Raw genomic sequence first — 21,069 nt, forward strand, 5'->3', positions numbered from 1 at the left:
ATGTAATTAAACCCGGTAAAGCTTAGGGTGCTAGTGAGGTAATGAAAGTTATATATTAATAGCAAAACACTATGAGCGTGGGACAATCCGTGCAGAATGACTAGATAGTTGAAAGAAGACGAAAGGAAATGTTGAGGATGTACTGGCCATATCCCCTTTCCCGATTCCATACGAAATAGCTGTCGATGGAGATTTGGCTACGGTAGGGTGATGCTATTCATACATGCCTGCCGAGAGCTTATGCTTGAGGAGGAGATCTTTGGCGTTTTGCGAGAGGACGTCAGGGCTCAGTTCCGGATTGTCGTGTGCAAAGGCGAGGTAGCTGGCTTTGGCGCCTTCAATCGCCACCGCAGGAGCATAGGGATAGTCGGATCCATACAGCACATGCGATGTATCCGTGTTTAACAAAAGCCCGGTAAGTTGGGTTTTGGTGGTACTGAGGGCAATATCGTAATAGAAGCGTCGGAATTCAGCCTCGACCTGAAGTGGCGTTAAGTTCAAGACACTGGAAATTTCTGGTACCAGAAGACTACCGGACGCGCGAGCAGATAGGTAGGGCAGGGTGCCGCCTGCATGAGATAGAATCAGGTCTACATCCTGCGTGCGTGTGCGAACCCCGCGAAGGACTAAGTCGACGGCCGCGCGAGTGGTCTGTTGGGGGTAGTCAACAATGGGCTGAGGCAAGGCCCCAGCGACAAACAAGGGGTTGACGTCCATGACTCCAGGATGCATGAACACCAAGGCCTTGTACATGTTAAGTCTTTCCCAGATTGGATCAAAGGTCGGATCGCCGGGTAACATATCCCCATATGATGTATACATTCCAACCCCAACAGCTGCCCTTTGCGTCTTGAAGATATAGTCGATTTCCGCTAAGGTGCCGTTAATGTCTCGCCAGTCTGGAAGAGCCCCGAAGAATTCTATATGAGTGGGGTCTTCGTGCGTGATGTTCGCCAGGAAGTCATTGACCTTGCGACAAAGGGTGCGACCCTTTTCCCCAGTTCCAACGACAGGAACCCCAGGGGTTGAAAGCGATAGGACGGCTTTCTCAGACCCTACACTACTCATGCTGCGCAATGTCCCTTCCAGGGACCACTCGGGCGTTGGGTATCCGGAGGGATCACCACCGGCTTCAGCCACTGCGGCAACGTAGAACGGAGGAAGCACATGGATATGTGTATCTGTCAGGTGCCACATGTCGCGGAGCCCGTGGCGGTGCTTCATTCCATGAGCATGGACACTGCCTAAAAGGCCAGTTAGAAGTGTCGCAAAAAGAAGGCTTCTCGTTAAAGGCATGTTGTGTGGTAAAGACAGGAAACGGTCGACTATAGAGACCAAAGAAAGTGATAGGAACAACAAAAGGAAAGAAGGAATCAAAGAAAGCAAGAAAGAGTACCGAGATCACAGAGGTTATGATCACTACACTTTTGAACTGAGAGCTAAGGGTTGTATACAATCATATTTATACTTTGGCAGCCCATGCTGGGGTTTCCCAAGGCCATTCGCGTTCAATAGGTGGCGGAGTGGACGCGCGGCGACTGAAGATCACCCCGTGGCTTGTCGGAGTCTGAGGCCAACCAAAACGCCTATGACTTCAGATATAGGGTTGGAAATTGGGCACTGAAACTTATTTTCTTCTCGGTACCTCTCCGGCAAGGACAAGGTTGAGGAATGGGGGCTAGGGATGCGTCCCGGTCTCGGACACAAATCACGCTTTAGCTCGACTCTACGACGATATGTTTAGGTCCCAACAGTCCCATAGGATTTGGAAACTGATGGGAGGAGCCTCACACCATGCTACAACGTCAGCATCAGTGCCATGTGTCGGAAAGCCAACTGCATTCCCTGTGTAGTCAAGGCTTCGACTCTCACTGCGAGCTTGGCGTTGACCTCGACTGAGCAATCTTGCTGAAGGACTTGCCACAACAACCCTGCACAAATTGCTGTTACACTGCGATTCTATGTACTTCCGTTCCAACTTCCATCACTTCAATCAGTCTGTGAGTCTCGGTCATGTTTGTTTCTCGAAAGCACGTGACATGCTGGCCAGCGGACATTCTTGTAGGGATTATGTGATGGCTTCTGCCCGTTGCTGTTTGTATCTCTGCCCCCACAGTGAAACCATCTTTTACTATTTCCTCGCCGAGTGCTTCTATGTGTGGACAGCAACTCTTGCGGACATCTGTGTAGGACTAGCCGAACTTCCGCTCACACTGAAAAACGTAACTAGGCGAGCATCTAAATAATCATCGGCAGGTACTAGACGTTTGCTGCCCAAGATCCTCCCCACTTAAGCCTCCTTCTCATTTCAATGCCTGTTTGAAACACCGCTCGCTACGTCGTAGGTACAGCTAGCCAGGCTTATGACAGCATGCTCAAACTCTCAGAAGATAATATTTCAATGTAAGAAGGTTGACTTCTAGAATTTCTCAATCAAGTTCCTTTGCTACTCCCAGGAAGTATCGGCAGGTCATTTATATGCATACTCAGGTTCTATTTAGGACTGCGCCCTCGGGCAATCATTGGCACTTCGATCTCTACAGAAACTTGTCAGGTGTCAATTGACCGTGCTCAGGACCACCAAAATTGCCCCAGGATCCGTGTACTGTGGGGCTTGGCTTGAGGTTCGGGATGATTCCGGACCCCTGTGGAGTATCAGGTCCGGCCCGATCAATGTGTGGCACAAAGTTTAATTCACAGTGTGGAGTAAAACCCGGCCAATATGAATGCGAGAGCCAGCAAGAATCAAGCCCGGAAGACTTCACCTAGCCATTTGAAACCAGCACGGATCCGGATTGCAGCCGGTCTCCCCAGGGGCAATGCACAAGGGAACACCGGAAAAGAACCGAGTACATGCTGTTGATTACAAACGGTCGGGTTTCGGTTCGATTCTCGAGCATCTTAGAGAAGTCTAGCCTGTGTACTGAGAATCACTGACTTCACATGGGTTGTCTCGGAACTATTGATCGTTAACCACACCTGCCTTGGGCGAGATTCTCAACATTTTGTTTCCTACACACTAGCGGTGCTGGTACTAAACCCCCTGTTGCTAGCCAGTAGACGCCAACCTGCTTGGCTGGTCTTCTACCACATATATAATATTTGAAATGTTTGTCCGTTACATCACTCTATCTCTCAGACCACCAGGGTGACGGCCATGGTTCTACCCGCTGCAAAGTCTCTACCCCCGCGATTACCTTTCCTTCGTCTTGCATCTAGACACAAATCCTTGCATATAATATGAAGAAAGATCTCATTTCATCCAGCCGCGATGCCATCGGGCTTGATCAACGGCTACCGGGTGAAGTTGATAAGAATGTCCTCGAGGTTCAACATTGCGAGGTCATAGATTCCTGTCCATCATCTACAAGTTTCCAAAGAAGCAAGCGGCAGTCTCTTCGGCGACACTGCGCAAAGTTCCGGTGGTTCTATATCCTGGGTGTGGTTGTCGTGTTGTCAATCATGCTACCAGTCTTGTATGGTTCCTACCTACCTCCTCTCAATAATTGTACTTACTGTGCTCTTAGCTTTCTAGTGATACTCCGTGCGATAGTCCAGCGAATACTCAACCAATCCCACCTCGTCCTCACATCAGCCGATATCATGAATCCGCGCCCTCATTCGGTCGACCTTACTATCAACTCGACTTTACATCTGCCCGTTGACATTCCAGTGCGCATAGATCCTCTGACACTCAATCTTGGATCCGTACCCGGTTCAAGTAACAGCCCATTCGCTCAGGTGTACATACCTGGAACCACAGTTGGTGGGACGGCTGTCCTAGGAGTGCAAAACCAAACCACACAATTAAACAATCAGCAATGGCTCGAATACGTCCGGTCCATGATATTCGAGGAAACCGTTGTTATGTCTGTGGTCGCAAGAGTGGACACTTTCCTGGGCATATTAAAATCAAACGTTGTCTTCAATAAGGAGATTGAACAGAAAGGTTAGCTACACCTCCTGCACAAAAATACTCCCACGTTTCCGAATCCAAATCGAAAGAGGACAAATTCTGATTTTGATAGCAGGCCTGAATTCATTCTCCGGCTTTTCCATCCAGCATCCCCGATTGCTTCTCCCTGCCGCTGACAACGGGACGAACTTCATCGCCACCGTATCCCTACCTAATCCTTCGGTCATGACGTTAGAGATTGTAAACACCCTTAGAAAATCTGTGACTAAATTAACCAGCTGACAGTCGCCACAGGGAACTGTGGTGTTGGATCTGAAGATCTCTGGGGGCACAATTGGCAACGCTACGCTCAAAGATCTGATCATACAACCAGGGAATCAGTCAACTACATTATACGGCATACTGGACCTACAAAGCATGAAGTCAAATGCCGGTACCATTATAAAAAACCAGTCGGATCCTTTGAAAAATGGATACCTCCTTATAGATTCTGTGGTGAAGCTGGTTACGTATGACGGTGTTGAGGTACCATATTACACCGATGCAATGCACAACCTAACCATGACAGCAAAGTTGCCGCTTGTCGAACTGGGGTTGGATACACTAGGAGGAATCATGGAGGATCGTGGTATAGGCTTACCATTTTTATCAAAGCTTCGTAGCGCTGATGGTTGATTTTGTCCAAGCGCTCTTTCAGTGTACTATAATCTATTAGCGGTATATCTATGGAGTATAGTAGGCCAATAGACTTTAGAATTATAGTACTAAATACTGGACATCTTCCCTCACATTGAAATCCGCTCCGACAGATCATCGATTGTGGGGTTTTGCCAGTCGGAAGGAGATGTGGGTTACCGATGCCACACCGAAAATATATATTCAACCAACGTCTTCCAAGAGCTATCATTCCCAAAAATATAGCAATTTACTAGTCAATTCCAATATATAATGAATGCGTAGCCTACTACTAGCGTGTACTAGCGTACTGCGGGGATCCGATGCAATTTCCACTTCTCCGCACCTTCCGATCCAACTCCCAAGGTTTTTGGGGATCTTTCCTGGATCCTTTTCAAAGAAACCAATCCAGCATGCTACCTGCCTTAGCTCACAGCTTCAAGCTCTTGCCTACGCGCGGCCGGACCCCGGCAAAATGTAGTCGACCTGTAGTTTCTGTAACCGCCAATTCTCGCGACGCGAGCATCTGACTCGCCATCAACGCTTCCATGTCAATGAACGCTCCTACGTGTGCGGATCTTGTGGAAAGAGATTTAACAGATGGTAGGTCCCACTGTTGCTTACCATTATATACATCTTGTAACGTTGATAGCGATCTCCTGTATAGGCACAGAAAGCTGAACTGCTCGACGGTCACTCGGGACAGAAGAGTCAAGCAGCCACAGACCCGCAATCGTTCAGCCTGTGACCACTGTGCCAAAGCCAAGCTCCGCTGCTCACCCTCTGATCCATGCAGCAGGTGCCAAAAGAAAAATATCCCCTGCGTGAGGAAGTCTGGAAATAGTTCGACCGACTCGATCGACACTGACGATATGCGTCCGGAAAGACCGCCACATACCCATACTGACTCAATCCCCGAGTTTGGATGTCAACAGGATGCCCAGGCTGCCATGGCCCCCATGTATCTCTTGGTGCTATGCCGCAGATTCCACTGGGCACAGGTAAGCCTCCCAAAGGCCAGAGGGGGAAGCCGGCCTACTGATCATGGTAGGAAATGGCGATACTGAAGCATCACCCCGTGAAGTCCATGCGGCCCAGGATCCGTACAATGTGGTGCTTGCCTGGCCGTTCGAAGGTTGTACACCACCTGTAGTACGCGAGTCCTTGTGGATCGAATATCCCAGATGTAACCACATTAGCTATTAATTACACATTGGATGCCCAGTACGAGTCAGCCCTTTGTCACATTGAACAACTTTGCAGTCCGAAGATGGAGGAAAGCAAAGCACCTCTTCACAATATGCTTTTGGTTATAGTTTGCCTGCTCTTGGGGTTGGGTATAGCTGGCTTGCGGAGCTCTCATGCTTCGAAACAGCTGTCATTACCGCCGCAACCAAGAGGCAGCATGGTCTTGGGGAATCTGTCAGAGATCATGAAAGCAAGTATGGATAACCTTCAGCACCCGCTGGTACAAGGCTGGGCCAGGGAACATGGAGAAGTTATTCGTGTCCGGCTCTGCCCAGTTACAGAGTACTTCCTGAATTCAGATCGAGCTGTCAAGGTGCTCTAACCGATTGCTTCGAAATACAGGGAGCAGGTACTGACCTCGACAGGAAAACATGGACCGATCATCTGCCATATCATCAGAACGGCCTCGGTGGATGATTAGCAATGAACTCATTTGCAACCAGCTCAACGTTTTGTTGCTCCATAGAAGTGATCCGCGCCAGAGTGTAAGGCAGAAGGCAGGCATGAATGCTCAAGTGAAGCTGACCATGATTTGTAGAACCAGAGGTGCGTGATATATTTATATTTAACGAGCGTTCCGCGAGCAGACGCCGACCTACCGTAAGCTACATATGGATGACCCTACCATTCTCTATATCTACTTAGACTCATTGAAGGTTCCTCCATTATGAAACGGCCAAATTCCTTCACAGTATCACGAATAATCCGCAGGCCGGCCAGGATGGTACTCAGATACTGAGACTGATTGCCCGCTATACATATAGTGCGTTTGTAACACAGACGTTTGGCATGGACGTACGTAGACATAAATCCCCTTCTTGCTTCTAATGACATACCAATAATCGTTTGAATAGATCCCTCGCGTAGACGATCCTGTTATTGACTACATACATGGTAAGTATCACACACCCTCTCACATCTTCTCTGACCAGCCGATATAGAAACGGGCTTAGCTCAGATCTTGGGTAAGTAGTGGATCCAGCTCGACTGGCGATAATGGTTAAATTCAAGTACCCTAGGCACAATCCCGGGAATGCACATGGTTGATATATTCACGTGGCTGAACTACTTGCCCCTCTGTCTCTAACCATGGGAGCAAGATGCCCGGAAACGATTCAAGCGAGACTTGGAATGGTGCATCGTCCGCCTACACGTAAGGTCCTTATTGTCGAAAACACAATTCACGTTGGCATCTGATAAATATAACCTCGATCCTTAGAGGATTAAGAACCCTAACCTTGCTGGGAAGTATATGCCTGACGCATTTCTTCCCTCCGTTCTTCGGGCAGCAGATCTGGGGCGCTTCACCACCGAGGAAGAAGCAGCATATCTGCCACTTCAACTCATCATCGGTGCTGCAGATACGGTAGGCAATGAGACCCGTTTGGCTACTAAAGCTCGGTGTTCTGATGGTGCTATGAACTACAACAGAGTCAGATCTCGACTTGGTCGTTCCTGGAAGCCATGCTCCAATATCCAGACGTCCAGCACAGGGCACGATCTGAGATTGGTATGGTTCATTCAAATGGTTTCTCTCAAAGTATCCACTAATCCCTTCTTCAGAGGCGGTGGTTGGTGATCGCTTACCTGAGTTCGCCGATCTGGAGCGCATTCCGTACATTCGATGCGTGATGAAAGAAGTTTGGCGGTGGCGCCCCCACGTTGCCCTTGGCCATCCGCATGTCACGACAAAGGACATAGTTGATAACAGGAAAAGAATTCCCAAGGGCGCCCATCTTCATCTAAATGCATGGTAGGGTAGACCTCATCTAGCAAGAAGGACAGCCTGGTTAACAATAGCCTTGGTCAGGGTTATTTCACACGACTCAAAAAGACACGAATATCCGGATCGCTTCTGGCCTGAGCGATACACGGACGACCATACAACTGTAAGTAATCTACTGCCAGGCCAGCCAGTCTGATAGGTGACGGGAGTTCCCAGACAATGCAGAGTGTGAACTCTTCTGACGTGACTAAACGCGATCATTTTGCTTTCGGTGCCGGGCGTCGCAGCTGTATGTCAGCTATCAACTGTTATAATCAACACATGACTGACATATGCTAGGCCCTGGTTACCACGTTGCAAAACGATCACACGCTATCGCAATAATGAGAATTCTCTGGGCCTTTGAGGTCGTGTGGGCGCCTGGGACAAGGCAGCCTGTGGATCCATTGACGTACCTGCGCCGCTCTGAAGTGCCCGGGAATGCCTCGTCAAGACTGCCCGTTACATTGCGAGTATTGAGCTAGGAAAAGGCAAACATTATTATCCAGACTTTTGACGTGCTGCAGCATGAGCGCTTACCTCTTGTAAGTACCACGATGATGATTCTTCTCGTGTCTATTGACACAGCTAACAGACTTCATGCCTCTCTGTCATTAAGCTTGTCAGAGGACCTGTACCCTAGTCCTTGGCGTGTCTCGGGCACCCTTGGTTTTCTCGGCCGCCCATGACCCTATTTTTCCTATTTCTATATATGTATTGCGCATCATATATATTAATATATTTGCTTTTATTTATTATATATATAGAGTATGCCAGTTAGAACTGACCATAACAGCAGTCTACCGCATTGCTTCTGGACTCTGCCTACCCTCCCTGAGTCCGCAGAATTCATTCCGGATGCAATTCAGGGTATTGTGTGGCTCATCGAAAAGATGAAGCGAGGTCGATCAAGGTGTCAAGTAGAATGGACAATGAATAGTCAACCTCAAGTCTAGACTGGAAATACAGTAACACATTCCGAAGGCGTCCATACAACTTTCAATTTACGGCGCAATCTTAGCAAGATCAAAGTAGTGGACAAGGGTCTGCAGATTTCTAGTGCTTAGAGTTTGAAAAATATTGCTAGGATGGAATCGATAACTCATCTCTCGAACAAAACCATGTATGCTCTGGGGATATTGTAGTGGCAAGCTTGACTGCCGCTGAATGGTATCAGAAGAGCAACTCAAGGAGCACACGGCTTCACGTCAAATCACCTTGATCCTTCCTGAAACCACGCAAAGTGCCCGTTCGCATCCGAATCGCCCCTCCCAGCCTCGTCCCATTCTTCAACCATTATTGAACGCAAATGGCATTTTCCTGTTTGGCCGTGAGGGTTCTGCCGGGAGTTTCGGATATCAGCGCTCCTAGAAGCATGACGTTGCATTTGACCTCTAGCCGGAACCTGGCGGGCGATTGGAACGACATTTGATATGATTGGATCGTTCAATATTTGCGTTTGGGGTTAGCGCAAAGTCCAAAGTCATAGTTTCGGAGTCATGTTTCGGATCGGAGATTGGCTTAGTCAGTTACCGAAAGCCAGGTAACATACTTTAGGATGCCAAGATCAGCACCATTCGGATGTCATGCAGTTAGGTGTATATACAAGATCCCCTTGTCATTCTCGACCTGTTGAGAGTAGGTTTCGTCATCACTGGCGATCCATACCTGCCTCGTCATCCAGCGGTCTCGCCCTCCCCTTTCTCGCGCCACATCTCTCACTTGGAATGTTATTTATTTGGCTGCCAGAGTCCTACTTACCATACCGGAGCATCAGGCCATCTTATTCATCCCACCACAATGCCTACCACAGTCACTGTACTATACCCGAATGATGTGGACGCTGACTATGACTTGAACTACTACCTCACCCACCATATGCCACTCTTGGACAAGCTCTGGGGAACGAGAGGCCTGAAGGGCTGGACATATACGAAATATACACCAAGCCCCAATGGTTCGCCTCAGCCATATGTTTTCGGATGTTCGATGACCTGGGAATCTGGCGATGCAATGAAGGCTGCATTTTCAGGCCCCGGGGTCAAGGAGGCCATGGCAGATGTCGCCAAGTTCAGCAACAAACAACCTATAATGTTGTTCGGGGAAAGGTTGGCTCAAGGTGGAAGGCCTTAGGGGGGGATTGTGATGGACGGCTTGATTCTCTTGCTTTATCGGAGTATGCAAGTGACGGTTGCCCTGCGTCTGTGTGTGTGTTACGATAGCTACCGGGTTCAAGCAGCAAGGGATTCTGTGCAGCCGTGAGAGATGCCACTTATGTTTACACCTTGACTAAGATATCTTTGTCCGAATTGGGAGTTGCTATGGTGGACACGCTGTTGTGTATATAAGCGACTGGTGGACAGCCCTTGACAAACCAAAAACCAAATGAAGCTCTGCAATTGCTGTTCTCTTCCCTGAAAATCAAGCCCCACATAGTTCGGCATTGTAGTTGAGTCTGCTTTCCATTTCCTTTTGACACGTCTGTTCCGCGCCACGCGTTCTGCCAAGTGTTGCGGGAGTTTTGTAGATTTAGTCCGCCGTAGCAAGACTTTTGACCAGCCACGTGACTCAGATAATGATATAGAGCGCAGTAACGGGTGGGCAGCTCAGAAAACTTAGAAGACTGAAACTTCAAAGGAAGACTCCTATCCAGATCTACAGATACAACTTGTCAATCATTATCATCCCAGCTGGACGTTTGTCCTTTCCGGGTACAGCACACCTGCCCTTCTGCACATCCGCGTGAATCTGGTAGGATCAGAAGCAACCTAAAATTCTGGAAGAGGTCAACCGTTGACCCGCTCGCCCGCTAATACTTTCCAGATCTGACACGGCGTCTCACAGCTGCGAGACAAAGGTCTGACGACTTTACATAGAGTGAACGGGGTCACTGATACACTCCTGTACGAGTGGGCCGGGTACCCGTTCCGAAGGAAGTTCCCGCCTTCGGGAGAGCATCGGGAAGTTTGTATGGCGAAGCACTGCCTCCGTTGATCCGGCAAGGTCCGGCCTCGCCATTGGCTCCTTCCGCTGAGTTACCAGTTATGAAGCTGCAAAATCCGGTAGCCATGGGTCCATTTCTTCACGGGTCCGGGGTCATTAATGTGGGGGATTCACTGTAGCCGTTTTCCCGAGAAAACTCCATCTGAATGACCTTTCGCTGTGGTCTGGACCACAGTGGGATATGGGCCGATGAAGTTGCTATTGCTGTCGCCTTCTGGTCTCAAACATCCGACCAGTAGAGGCAGGTGACGTCTCGCCAGAAGGCGAAGAAGGCGAGGGCGAAGCTTCATCGGCGCGTGACTACCAAACAGAATGCCTCATTATATAAGGGCCAGAGTACGACCAAGCAGTCGCTGAGATTTCAAATCATTCTTCTGCATTGATCCAGAAATCCCTCTCGAAAATCCACCCCGCCTTCTTACATATATAGGCCCTCCTGTCACATCCTTACTGTACCCTAACAATGGCTGCTCAGTGGAAGCCTCTGAAGGGAGCCGAGAGCCTACCGTCTCGATGGCACTGGTCCAGGGATCTTGGGGGTCCCGATATGCCAATCCGCCTGGAGGGTGAGATTGGCGATGTGATGGTGCGAGGAACCATCCCTGCTAGTATCGACGGAACTTTCTACCGGGTCGCGGGCGACCATGTTACCCCCACTCCTGATAAACACAGTCCTCTGGAAGGCCACGGTGCCGTCAGCGCCTTTCGCATCCACAACGGGCATGTGGATTTCAAGATCAGATATGTTCAAAACGACCGTTACAAGGTTGAGAGGGCCAACAGAAGGAGTATGTTTGTGGACATCGTGGGCCACCCCATGCAGGACCACCCTTGTGTTCGGGCAGTCTCTGAGCAAACCTCCAACATCAACGTACTCCATTGGGGTGGGAAGCTGCTCGCGCTCAACGAAATCGGCAAAGCTTGGACTCTGGATCCCGACACACTCGAGACGACGGGTGTTGACCCGTATGGCAAGCAGGTCTTGCAGTCTGCAACCTTTTCAGCCCATCCTAAGATTGACCAGAATGTGGATGAACTCGTTACCTGGGGCTTTGGGACCAGCTTCGAGGAACTTGTTTCCTACTCTATTACCCGGCACGGCAGAGTGAAGAACCTACACCGTGTAGTGCGTCCTATCCCGGGGACGATCCACGACGTTGCCATCACAGAGAATTGGCTGGTGTTTTGTCAGTGGCCTTCGGTGCCTTCCAACAAGGCAGGGCGCTCGAGACTTGTCTGGGATACTTCCCTGCCTACTGTTTTTCTAGTAACACCCCGCTGTCCAGACAAGCCATTGGCTGGTTCAGGCTGGAAACCCTACGAGTTCCGCATTTACACTCACAACTCAAATACGGAAATTGTACATACCGGTGGAGCTTGGGAGGAGAATGGCAAGATTATATTTGAGGGCACTTGGCCCAATCAGCCCAAGACTTCGTTTTTCAATTGGTGGGACCGGAAACAAGATGAGCCCAACCAGAACGATGAGTCTGTCCGGGACGCTGGGCCTGAGAATACCGTCGTCGAATACGTCCGCTTCGAGATCGATCCTGTACAGCCAGACAGAACCGAGCTTGCCGACCCGACGGTTCTTGTCACTATTCCCAATGAGTTCCCCCGGATTGATGAACGTTTTTACTGCAAGCCGCACGACTACGTATTTATGAACGTTGTCTGCGATGACGGCACGGCCCAGAGCCCAAAACACGTCTATCGTAGTCTCAATGCGACTGCTATGCTTAATAAGCGTACAGGAGAATTGAAGACTTACAACCCGGGACCACATTGCCGATGCCAGGAGCCTGTTTTTATTCCGCGATCAGACGACGCTCCAGAAGGCGACGGACATATCATCTTTGCCGTTGATCGCCTAGATATCAACCTAACCAACGTAGTCATCCTTGACACAAAGGATTTTGAACACCCTGTTGCTGTCATTGAACTGCCAATGCGCATGCGTGCTCAGGTGCATGGTAATTGGGTCGATGCGAGGGAGCTCACTGGAAAGCCCTTGGTGGCCAGTCCATCTTGGAACGGCGTGGCCCCTTCTGGGAAGCTGTAAATTTTCTTCCCCCGAGGTAACGGGGAGTGGATCTTGCTCTGATATGCTATCAGAGGCTCCCGAACTTGCGCAGAATATGTTTCAGTTTCAGTTTGATTTATTGTGTTACCAACTGTTCGTTCATGAAGTCTATTCCGACCGACCGGATTCCTGTACCAAAGCGGTGCCCTGTCGGTCAGGAACCAGTGGTGAGGCCTTTAAAGCTCGATCGTGTGGTCTGGCAGCCCTCCTGCATCTCAACTGCATTGCACATCTCCCCCATCCCTCGTGTTTCAATTCCAACAGTCAGGACAGAGGAGGAGTAGGAGGAGTGAAGGTGTCATGGAGATCTGCAGAGAGTCTTGTACTTGAAGACAATGCCTCGTTTTGTATTTATGTGGGTCCGCTAAGAAACAGTCTGGCCTCAATTGAATTGTTGCCTTCTCCGTCACCTGACTGACAGGTCCTCTACGCACATTGGCCTCGATCTTCTTGGCCGTCAGGGAGTGTAGTAGTAGTAGCAGTAGTAGTAGTAGTAGTAGTAGTAGTAGTAGTAGTAGTAGCGCGAATAATTTAGAATACCAGCCATCTGATGCAAATATCGCCTGCACACTTCATGAAATGCTTTCTGATAGGCTCTATAATATACTGAGATCGATTTGTTGCTATGCCACCTCCGCTGTATTAATTAGGATAGCCCGGGTAATGTCGTTGGTCTGTATACCGCTGTGTGGAACTTTATATTTTCAAGCTTTTGGTAAACAGTTTGTGGCTCAGATAGATTGAATTAAGTCTTACTTTCACCCTTGATAGTTTCCACCGACCGACTTAATCTTAGTTATCTACATGCTTCACAGGCTTTGCCTTATATTAAATTGGCTTGCATCCTCGTTCGAGAAATGAAAAATATGCGGGTCATACATAACTGTTCTTGGTGTCATAGGAAACGCCAGGTCCGTGACAGGGGCAAAATCAGATAGAAAGCTTGCAGCACTTGGGTCTATAACTGGCTGAGTCTTGGAACGAGTTGATCTCAGAAAGTCGTCGTTGTCATTATCCAGGCGGCAAGAGCTTTGGGTGCCTGGTACTGGTGTTGGATAGAGCTCAGACAGGCTAGAGCCGCCCGCCATACCCTGAACTCCATCTTCTACTGTCATGGGGCATGGTGATGCGGTGCGGTCGCCATGCACGGCCCCAAAGAGGCCCCTAATAAGTTGACCCTGCCGTTCCATTCGATGCCGTGCCCTCGTCCTAAAATAGAAGGCCCCCGCTGCGCGAAGGTTGTTCACTACGGCCAGGTAGCTCCTCGCTACCGCGTCATGACGGCTAAACATGCCTAGCTGTTCTTGCGCACCGGCAAGACCCTTTTCGATGGGGAACTGCCGGTCTAGGTCGCTGAACTGCGCCAAGCCAAGGACCAACGCTGCGAGAAATAGCGAGTTGATCACGAGCGGCAGCCGCTTCGGAATATTCTCATTTGATTTGAGGCTCTGCGAAAGCTCCACGGTACGTATCGCCGAGTCAATGCAGGCGTGGGCTGCGATGAAGTGGAATTGGGATTCCGGGGCGGGTATTTCGTCAGAGCGTGCTTTTGCTGTAACTTGGGACAGGTGTTTCGATACAACTTGAATAAGATATGGCCGTGTGAGGAGCATTATGGTCCAGTAGTATCCCTCTTTGATGTGGATGAGACCAATATTAGGCACATTCTGGCCGCCTACCTCGGTGAAAGGGCTTGGATATATTCCATCAAAAGCCAGGCTCGACGGGAACCTGTCCGCCCATTGGCGGTGGTGTTCGCTGATCCGCTCCAAGATGCTGTCCGAAATATTGCGCTCTGTGTACACATCCGTTAAAACTCTCTCGAAGATCAGACAGATATCATTTGAGGTCGAGTAGTTTTCCTTGGCGGCCGTATTTCGCGTCTCATGGGTCGATGGCGGGCGGCCGAGTAAAGCGCATGTAAACAAGTCAAGTATCCGGAGAACCTTCCACACTTTCTCCCGTAGAGTAAATTCAGACAAGTCAAACAGGGCATTGACCTCACGTCTGTGCAGGCCGATCGCATACGCGGCGCGCACGGCAGTACCCAAGTACACAAAGGCCACGTTCTTCTGTGAGGCTCCCAAGAGGTACAATGTGATGAGAATGTGCGCCTGAACGCTTGCAAGATCTGGGTCTCCGGTCATCCCTGACATAGCAAGGAATCTCCCGTAGTTAAAGTATCGCTCGGCTTCCTCATCGCGATCTTCGGGGCACGTCTGCGCACCGATGGCGAAGACAAGGAACAAAATCATGCTTGTGGCCCTCTGTTGAGGTTCGTTCTGGTTCATTTGAGGCCATTGAAATAACATCCGATTGAAGTCCCGCTCATCGTACAGACGAAGCACCGAGTTGACCGCATAACAATACCAGTTTATCAGGTACCGAGCTTCATCTCGTGTGGGCCGAGGAGGAGGTTGATTCGCCATTTCTTGGGTCCAGTCCGACCGGGTTACAGGCGTTGTTCCGACCGCGAGATTCCAGAAAGAGTCTCCAGCAAACAGATGTGATCCGAGTGAGTTGCTGACTAAAGTGCGAATGACTTGCAGGAAGGAAATATTGGCCGAGTCGCCTATAAACATGGAATTGCCGTGCCCATCTTGGATGAGTCTTGATAAGTATGTACCAGGTGCGTTGTGAGAGCAGTCCAGCACACGCGAAGCCAACGGCGAACTTCCCGCCTCGGAATGAATAGAATATACACTTGCGGTCGCGCACACAGCAGGTGACTCCAGATCTCGCAGGTTCTCGTGGGCGGGATCGCTAGGGAGGCTTGCGGCAGATGATCGTGAGCTCGGAGCTATTGGCGAGCGAGCAAAGTTGCATTCCTTGTCCACTCGGCGACTGCGACAGCGTCCGCAGGGGAGATTGCCGTCACAGCGTTCCTTCCGCCGTCTGCAATTCCCGCAGGCTTTGGCGCATCTGCTCCGTTCGCCGTTCGTGATTGTCTGTCTAGGCATGACGGCCTAAATGATTGGCCTCGTATCGTCGACGTAGCTTGGTTTCCGGCGCCGAAAAGGAGAAGGAGCGCTGGAGGGGCGAAGTAGAGCAGAGAAGCGCTCGTCGGAATCGACGGAATTCGAGACGTTCGGGGAAACGGTTAGATGCTCAACAGACCGCCCGTCAAACGTGGCAAGATATAGGTATATGACTAAGTTGAACGCCACAAAGTGTAATCTTTCCCCCGCGATCCGGACGGATTGCAAGTACGGACAGTGGAGTTCCATCAGTTTGAAGCCCCCAGTCTCTTCTGCCGGCGTTATCCAGGTGCGCACAAATATACTATCACGGTCCAGTTTTGGTGGTTTGACAACAAGAACCAGTACAATAAACTTTGAAGAAGTATGGTGGTTCTGTTTCATCCATTTTTCCAGCGGCTTCAACGCTAAATCACGAATTCTCTTGCCGACTAATAAAAGCTGGCGTGAGCGGTCAAGGAAAGTCGTGAGACAGTGTGTTTCAAACTGTCGAACACCTCTTGTCCGCGGTCTTGGCACGATTGGTGTTTCATGTTAAGTAATTCATAGTAGATGATGAGTCTTAAGTTGGGATGCAACATACTCTACCCCCCCCATAGGTAAGATCAACATAGTGGTGTTGGTGTCGGAGATTTCAATTGTTCAGATAGTTATTCACCAAGCTAAGGCCAAGTTTTGTTTTTGGTGTGTCCCCATCGTGTCCCCATCGTGTCCCCACCGTGTCCCCATGTTCCCCACACTATCCCTATCTGGTTGCCCTCATCCAGACCGAAGATGCATGCCAATCTACAGAGAGCTCCACAATGTTCTTTACCACCACCCCCTCAGCCGACGAGGATTTCGCCCTCATCGAAGACAACAACCCAGACAAGATTTACGAGCAGTTCGGCCAGTTGCGGAGGAAATGCCCAGTCGCACATACCTCCCAAACTGGGGGCTTCTGGCGTCTGACACGCCATGACGACGTCGAGCGCGCTGCCTCTGACCCCGATACTTTCGTCTCATCCGTGAAAGCAGTCATTCCAAGCGACCCACGAGGCATTCGCCGTCCACCGCTGAGCACAGATCCGGCAGCTCACTCACCTTATCGCACAGCGCTGGATCGCACGCTTAAACCGGCGCGGTTGAAGCGATTGGCTCCAATCCTAGAGAGACACGCGCAGCGAGAGCTTGACGCTCTACTGAAAACCAATACGGTGGACCATCAAGATGCCGGCACTGAGACCAAGGCTAGCCAATAATGTTGACCCTAATGTTGACCCTAATGTAAGATCCACTACGAAAAAGTTCGACCCGCTCGTGGTGTTGCAGGCGTGGTTGTGGCATGGGATCCGCCCCTGGCACCCTCCCTGCGGACATTGCCCCATGGATCTAGTACCGAAATGGCCAGTAGCACCACGCAGAATATGTCGGCTAAGGTTCTAAGCCTCAAATCCATGACCTCTGAGGTTCTGGGGGTTACCATATGCTCCAATACACCAGACGAGCTGCCTCAATGGACGCCAGGGTATCATGTGGATATCCTTAGTCAATACGGGTATCGACAATACTCTCTGTACTCCTATCCAGCCGAAACCTCTTTCTGGAAGCTTGCAATTTTAAAGGAAGAAAATGGATGCGGGTGGATCAAAGTGGCTTCACGAGAACCTTCGCGAAGGAATGGACGTGACCGTCCGTCGCCCCAAAAATCACTTCCGCCTGAGAAAGCGTCCGCGTTATATCTTGCTGGCAGGAGGAATTGATATCACACCATTGACGCCAATGCTGAGTGAACTTAAGTGCAATGGAGCTGATTATCATTTGATTTACCTTGGACGCCCCCGAGGAACCATGGCCTATGTCGAAGAACTGTGCAGAGGACACCCGACGGAGGTTTGGACAAGCCAAGACGGTAAAGGATTTGATCTTGAGAGCTTCGTCAAGGCTCAGGAAAAGAATGTTCAAATTTACTGTTGCGGTCCGGATCGACTCATCAACGCGCTTGAAGATGCCTGTAGGGAGAACGTCGTGGTTGAACTTAGAGTCGAAAGATTCCAAGTCGCTTCGACTCGAAACTTTTGCCAAACAAAAGCTTCCATGTCACTTTGGGGCGTAGTGGAAGACGATTGACTGTTCCTCCAGAGAAAACCCTGCTGGAGGTCTTAAATCAGAATGGCTGCGGAATCATGTCAACCTGCTCAAAAGGCACATGGGGTACCGGTGAAATATCTGTGCTAGAGGGAAGGCCCGAACACCGCGACACTGTCCTGTCTCCAGAAGAGAAGGGCAAGAACAAGGTCATGATGCCTTGTGTCTCTCGGTACCTGGAAGAGGAATTGGTCCTTGATCTCTGGTAGGTAGAATCTCGAATCGAAGCTATTAATCGGGAACGCACAGTTTGTCATGCGGTCTCTGCGTCTTCGCAATTTTCTCCAAGCATCTGCAGCTTAGACTTTCCTCCCGCTCTCTTTACCGTTAACTAGCTGCGCCCATCAGATCTTGCCAGAGATGGACACCCGGGCACTTCCAGAATATCCGTAGTGAACCTTATAAAACAGAGTTGGATGTAATTACCATATATTACTAGTATCTCAGCGAGAAAGCGCGCTTGTCGGGGGTAGTATAATCTACTTTAAGATCTTTTGTGATAAATAACTGCTGAATTTGCTTATCCTAATCATATTTAAGGTTAAACATCGTGTTCGCAAAGGGAAAGCATGTTCTTGTCCGTAGTGTCTAAATTCAAACGTCCGTGGCGATAGTAACAAACACCCCCAGCAGTATTGAACTGTCGTTCTTTAGCTGCTTAGGAATGCTTCTACCCTGACTACTAGATCTATAAAATCATGTTTGTGATTGTCTCTTTAAAATGAAGGAAGAAGCATTTTGGCGGTATAAGTCAAAGTCAGTTTCAGGGAAATGGACATTGGTACGGTATTGACTCGCCAGGTACCTATAGGGTAACTTGAGGGCTACAAGTTTACAATACCCCACTCCCTGATTCACACATACTTTCGCTGTATGGCGCTACCTCACCTCGGATTTGTAACGAGGCACTGGTATTCTCATGGGCATTTCAACCCTTATGTAGTTCGATAGTTTAGTTCACCAAAATCAACACTCTTTTCATGCTACCTTTATATTCCTCATTTTACTCCGTTGCTGTCATTGGATGGTAAATTCTTGGTAATTTATAGCTGATATAGGCCATTCCTGTTAGCTAGGGACATTAGAGGATAGTGAGTCACTCAGTGTAATTACTGCCCGGTAGTTAACTGCTCCATGTCTCGACAAATTGATTTATGATGTCTGACTGAGGTAGCTCGTCCAGTGGTACTTTATGATTATTATTTCAGTCTTATGTTGTGTGGGCCGAAATTTATCTGAAATGGGGTCCACTTTATATTTCGAGCCCTATCAAGGAGACAACACTGTCGCAGGACATATAGCTTACTCTATTGTGAAATATATGGAGCTCTATTCAAGAATATACCATTGCTTGACCATAATTTCAAGACTGACCGTTTTGTACAATTACCCTTTGGATCTAGAGTGTTGAGATGTCTTAGCATTCCACATCATGGTTACTTGCCATTTGACAGAAAGCCACCTCTTCAATCAAGAGAATAACAATAAAAAACATAAAATAAAAGAGCAAGTGATTCGAGCCCCTCTATATGTTATGCTCAGGTACGAAGAGACAGACACCGACCAACAAAGTAGGATTTGACGAAACAACTAAGCATAGAGAAGGAAAGAAGGGGAGAGTGAGAGAACTATATGTGATCTAAACACATGAAGGGTGCCTCCGGAATCAGGCTTCAACCCAGGTAGCAAGCATCGCCACAGGTGACTCGTCACACTATATATCCCAGTTTAAATGGATAGGTAGTTCGCGCAGCGGGTAATGCCAAGCTGCTCAACCAAGAATTCGTTGACAAACTGACACTTAGGATCCTGGCGCTGTTGGATTGCCAAGAACTCGGGCAGCTTCGGGAATTTTTCCAGAGCGTAAGTTGCGTTAGGAGGGTTCATTTTGTTCCAGTGGGGCCGAACGTTATATTTTTCACCAAATTCAGCCATGAATTCGTATCCCAACTGCTGGTTCTGCCAAAGAGTTGTAAAGTTGTTATAGGTTTGGATCCAGTCAATTTCGATGATAGCAAAAACCCCGCTGAGATCCGAGCCAAGGTTGTAGGTATTGACCGGAGACATGTATGCATCATCACCCTTGAGAGAACGGTGCTGGATTACCATCATACTGTTATAGGGAGCCTTCATGCGGGGGGTTTGGGACTGCTGATAACTAATATAGTCGGCGGCAGCTTCGGCGTAATACTCGATGGGAAGGAAGTGCTCGATCTCAGCATAGAACTCTCGGTCACAGACGCCTTGGGGAGGGCACGACGCGGCGTCGATGACTTCGTCGTAGCAGATATACTCCTTCTTGCAGTCGCCACAATCGTTGGCACAATAGTTGAGAGTGCAGTTGTGAACTCCAGTGTAGTTCGTCGGCTCCCAGTAGGAGTAGAAGTAAGTTGGCTCAAGGTCCCAGTTCTGAGAGGCCTCATTCTAGTCAAAGTGAGGACCCCAGACAGTTACACGGTCGTGGTCCTTGTACAGCTGGGCAAGTTGCTTGCCTATCAGCGTGTAGTCAGAGGTGGCATTCACGATCTTAGTGGTCTTCTTCAGAAGGAGCGTCGGCTGGACCTTAATAGTCATCTCCGTGATGAGACCAAGGGCACCAAGGCTGATACGGAATGTCTTCAGTTCCTCGGGGTTATTCGTCTTGTTAATAACACGGAGGTTCCCCTGCGCGTTTAATACACGCAGTCTAATAATCTGACTGGCAATATTACCGATGACGGATCTAGAGCCGTGGGTACTGGTGGAGGCAGCGCCCACGAAATTCTGGACACGCTCAATACTGAGGTTACCGAAAGATAAATTATTGGCCTTAAGCTCTTCGGTGAGGTTATAAACATCCCAATCAGCACCAAAGGTGACGGTCATATTCTTCTTATCGATGTTGAGCCCCTTCAAATTTGTCATAGACACGATGTAAGAGGGCTTCTTAGTAAGAGAATTGTCGACACAGGTAGTGAGGTTACCGAATCCATGACCATTTCCAACAACTTTTATGTGAGATCCCTTGGGATACTGCTGCTTAAGGAAGTTGGCAACCGCAGTCTCGTTGTGCGGGGCAATGTATGCGTCAGACTCGCAAGTAACCTCAAATTGCCAGTTAAACCAGCGATAGGAGGAGCCAAAAGCTGCGTGCAGCAGCACCAACAAGAGAGCCAGCTTCGTGTTAACCATTTTGGAAACTATGAATGATGCGATGTCAGCCCGTTACTTGACACGAGAAACCGGATGAAAGAACTCCCGGGACTTTTCGATAGAAATACCTGCGCCTTGGGAA

At 49.2% G+C, this 21,069-nt stretch overlaps 9 protein-coding genes across 9 annotated transcripts; 6 read left to right on the forward strand and 3 right to left on the reverse strand.

The window, feature by feature from the left end:
• Positions 1 to 13: 13 nt before the first annotated feature.
• F9C07_2282838 (uncharacterized protein) lies at positions 14 to 1,931 on the reverse strand. Its single transcript, XM_041285656.2, has 2 exons — positions 1,397 to 1,931; positions 14 to 1,244 (listed from the first exon to the last, which is right to left on the reverse strand). The coding sequence occupies exon 2, from the start codon at positions 1,222 to 1,224 to the stop codon at positions 214 to 216; it is 1,011 nt and encodes a 336-aa protein (XP_041145486.2). The 5' UTR covers positions 1,225 to 1,244; positions 1,397 to 1,931; the 3' UTR covers positions 14 to 213.
• A 909-nt stretch (positions 1,932 to 2,840) lies between these two features.
• F9C07_2154568 (uncharacterized protein) lies at positions 2,841 to 4,811 on the forward strand. Its single transcript, XM_071509255.1, has 4 exons — positions 2,841 to 3,476; positions 3,528 to 3,949; positions 4,032 to 4,156; positions 4,211 to 4,811. Exons 1-4 carry the CDS (start codon positions 3,241 to 3,243, stop codon positions 4,589 to 4,591), a joined length of 1,164 nt encoding a protein of 387 aa, XP_071365361.1. The 5' UTR covers positions 2,841 to 3,240; the 3' UTR covers positions 4,592 to 4,811.
• A 194-nt stretch (positions 4,812 to 5,005) lies between these two features.
• Positions 5,006 to 8,560, forward strand: F9C07_2212258 (cytochrome P450; the record flags this gene model as incomplete). The annotated part of the gene is made up of 16 exons (XM_041291558.2): positions 5,006 to 5,194; positions 5,244 to 6,152; positions 6,205 to 6,324; positions 6,378 to 6,439; positions 6,496 to 6,634; positions 6,694 to 6,733; positions 6,781 to 6,804; positions 6,940 to 6,992; positions 7,059 to 7,205; positions 7,271 to 7,349; positions 7,403 to 7,592; positions 7,650 to 7,728; positions 7,782 to 7,854; positions 7,905 to 8,077; positions 8,114 to 8,149; positions 8,372 to 8,560. The coding sequence occupies exons 2-16, from the start codon at positions 5,862 to 5,864 to the stop codon at positions 8,558 to 8,560; spliced, it is 1,695 nt and encodes a 564-aa protein (XP_041145488.2). The 5' UTR covers positions 5,006 to 5,194; positions 5,244 to 5,861.
• Positions 8,561 to 9,190: 630 nt separating this feature from the next.
• F9C07_1484821 (uncharacterized protein) lies at positions 9,191 to 9,810 on the forward strand. Its single transcript, XM_041285650.2, has one exon. The coding sequence runs from the start codon at positions 9,405 to 9,407 to the stop codon at positions 9,735 to 9,737; it is 333 nt and encodes a 110-aa protein (XP_041145489.1). The 5' UTR covers positions 9,191 to 9,404; the 3' UTR covers positions 9,738 to 9,810.
• Positions 9,811 to 10,132: 322 nt separating this feature from the next.
• Positions 10,133 to 13,196, forward strand: F9C07_2282840 (carotenoid oxygenase). Its single transcript, XM_041285651.2, has one exon. It carries the CDS (start codon positions 11,071 to 11,073, stop codon positions 12,667 to 12,669), a length of 1,599 nt encoding a protein of 532 aa, XP_041145490.1. The 5' UTR covers positions 10,133 to 11,070; the 3' UTR covers positions 12,670 to 13,196.
• Positions 13,197 to 13,499: 303 nt separating this feature from the next.
• F9C07_7831 (putative C6 transcription factor) lies at positions 13,500 to 15,650 on the reverse strand (the record flags this gene model as incomplete). The annotated part of the gene is made up of 1 exon (XM_041285657.1): positions 13,500 to 15,650. One exon carries the CDS (start codon positions 15,648 to 15,650, stop codon positions 13,500 to 13,502), a length of 2,151 nt encoding a protein of 716 aa, XP_041145491.1.
• An 821-nt stretch (positions 15,651 to 16,471) lies between these two features.
• Positions 16,472 to 16,909, forward strand: F9C07_7832 (uncharacterized protein; the record flags this gene model as incomplete). Its single annotated transcript, XM_041285652.2, has 1 exon — positions 16,472 to 16,909. The coding sequence occupies one exon, from the start codon at positions 16,472 to 16,474 to the stop codon at positions 16,907 to 16,909; it is 438 nt and encodes a 145-aa protein (XP_041145492.2).
• Positions 16,910 to 17,094: 185 nt separating this feature from the next.
• On the forward strand, positions 17,095 to 17,829 carry F9C07_1485064 (uncharacterized protein). The gene has a single exon (XM_071508136.1). It carries the CDS (start codon positions 17,280 to 17,282, stop codon positions 17,775 to 17,777), a length of 498 nt encoding a protein of 165 aa, XP_071365362.1. The 5' UTR covers positions 17,095 to 17,279; the 3' UTR covers positions 17,778 to 17,829.
• A 1,694-nt stretch (positions 17,830 to 19,523) lies between these two features.
• Positions 19,524 to 20,966, reverse strand: F9C07_2282843 (putative gulonolactone oxidase; the record flags this gene model as incomplete). Its single annotated transcript, XM_071510589.1, has 2 exons — positions 19,524 to 20,219; positions 20,244 to 20,966. 2 exons carry the CDS (start codon positions 20,964 to 20,966, stop codon positions 19,524 to 19,526), a joined length of 1,419 nt encoding a protein of 472 aa, XP_071365363.1.
• Between the last annotated feature and the right edge of the window lie 103 nt (positions 20,967 to 21,069).

This window comes from Aspergillus flavus, chromosome 3 (assembly GCF_009017415.1).
Source record: "Aspergillus flavus chromosome 3, complete sequence".
Classification (NCBI taxonomy): Eukaryota; Fungi; Ascomycota; class Eurotiomycetes; order Eurotiales; family Aspergillaceae; genus Aspergillus; species Aspergillus flavus.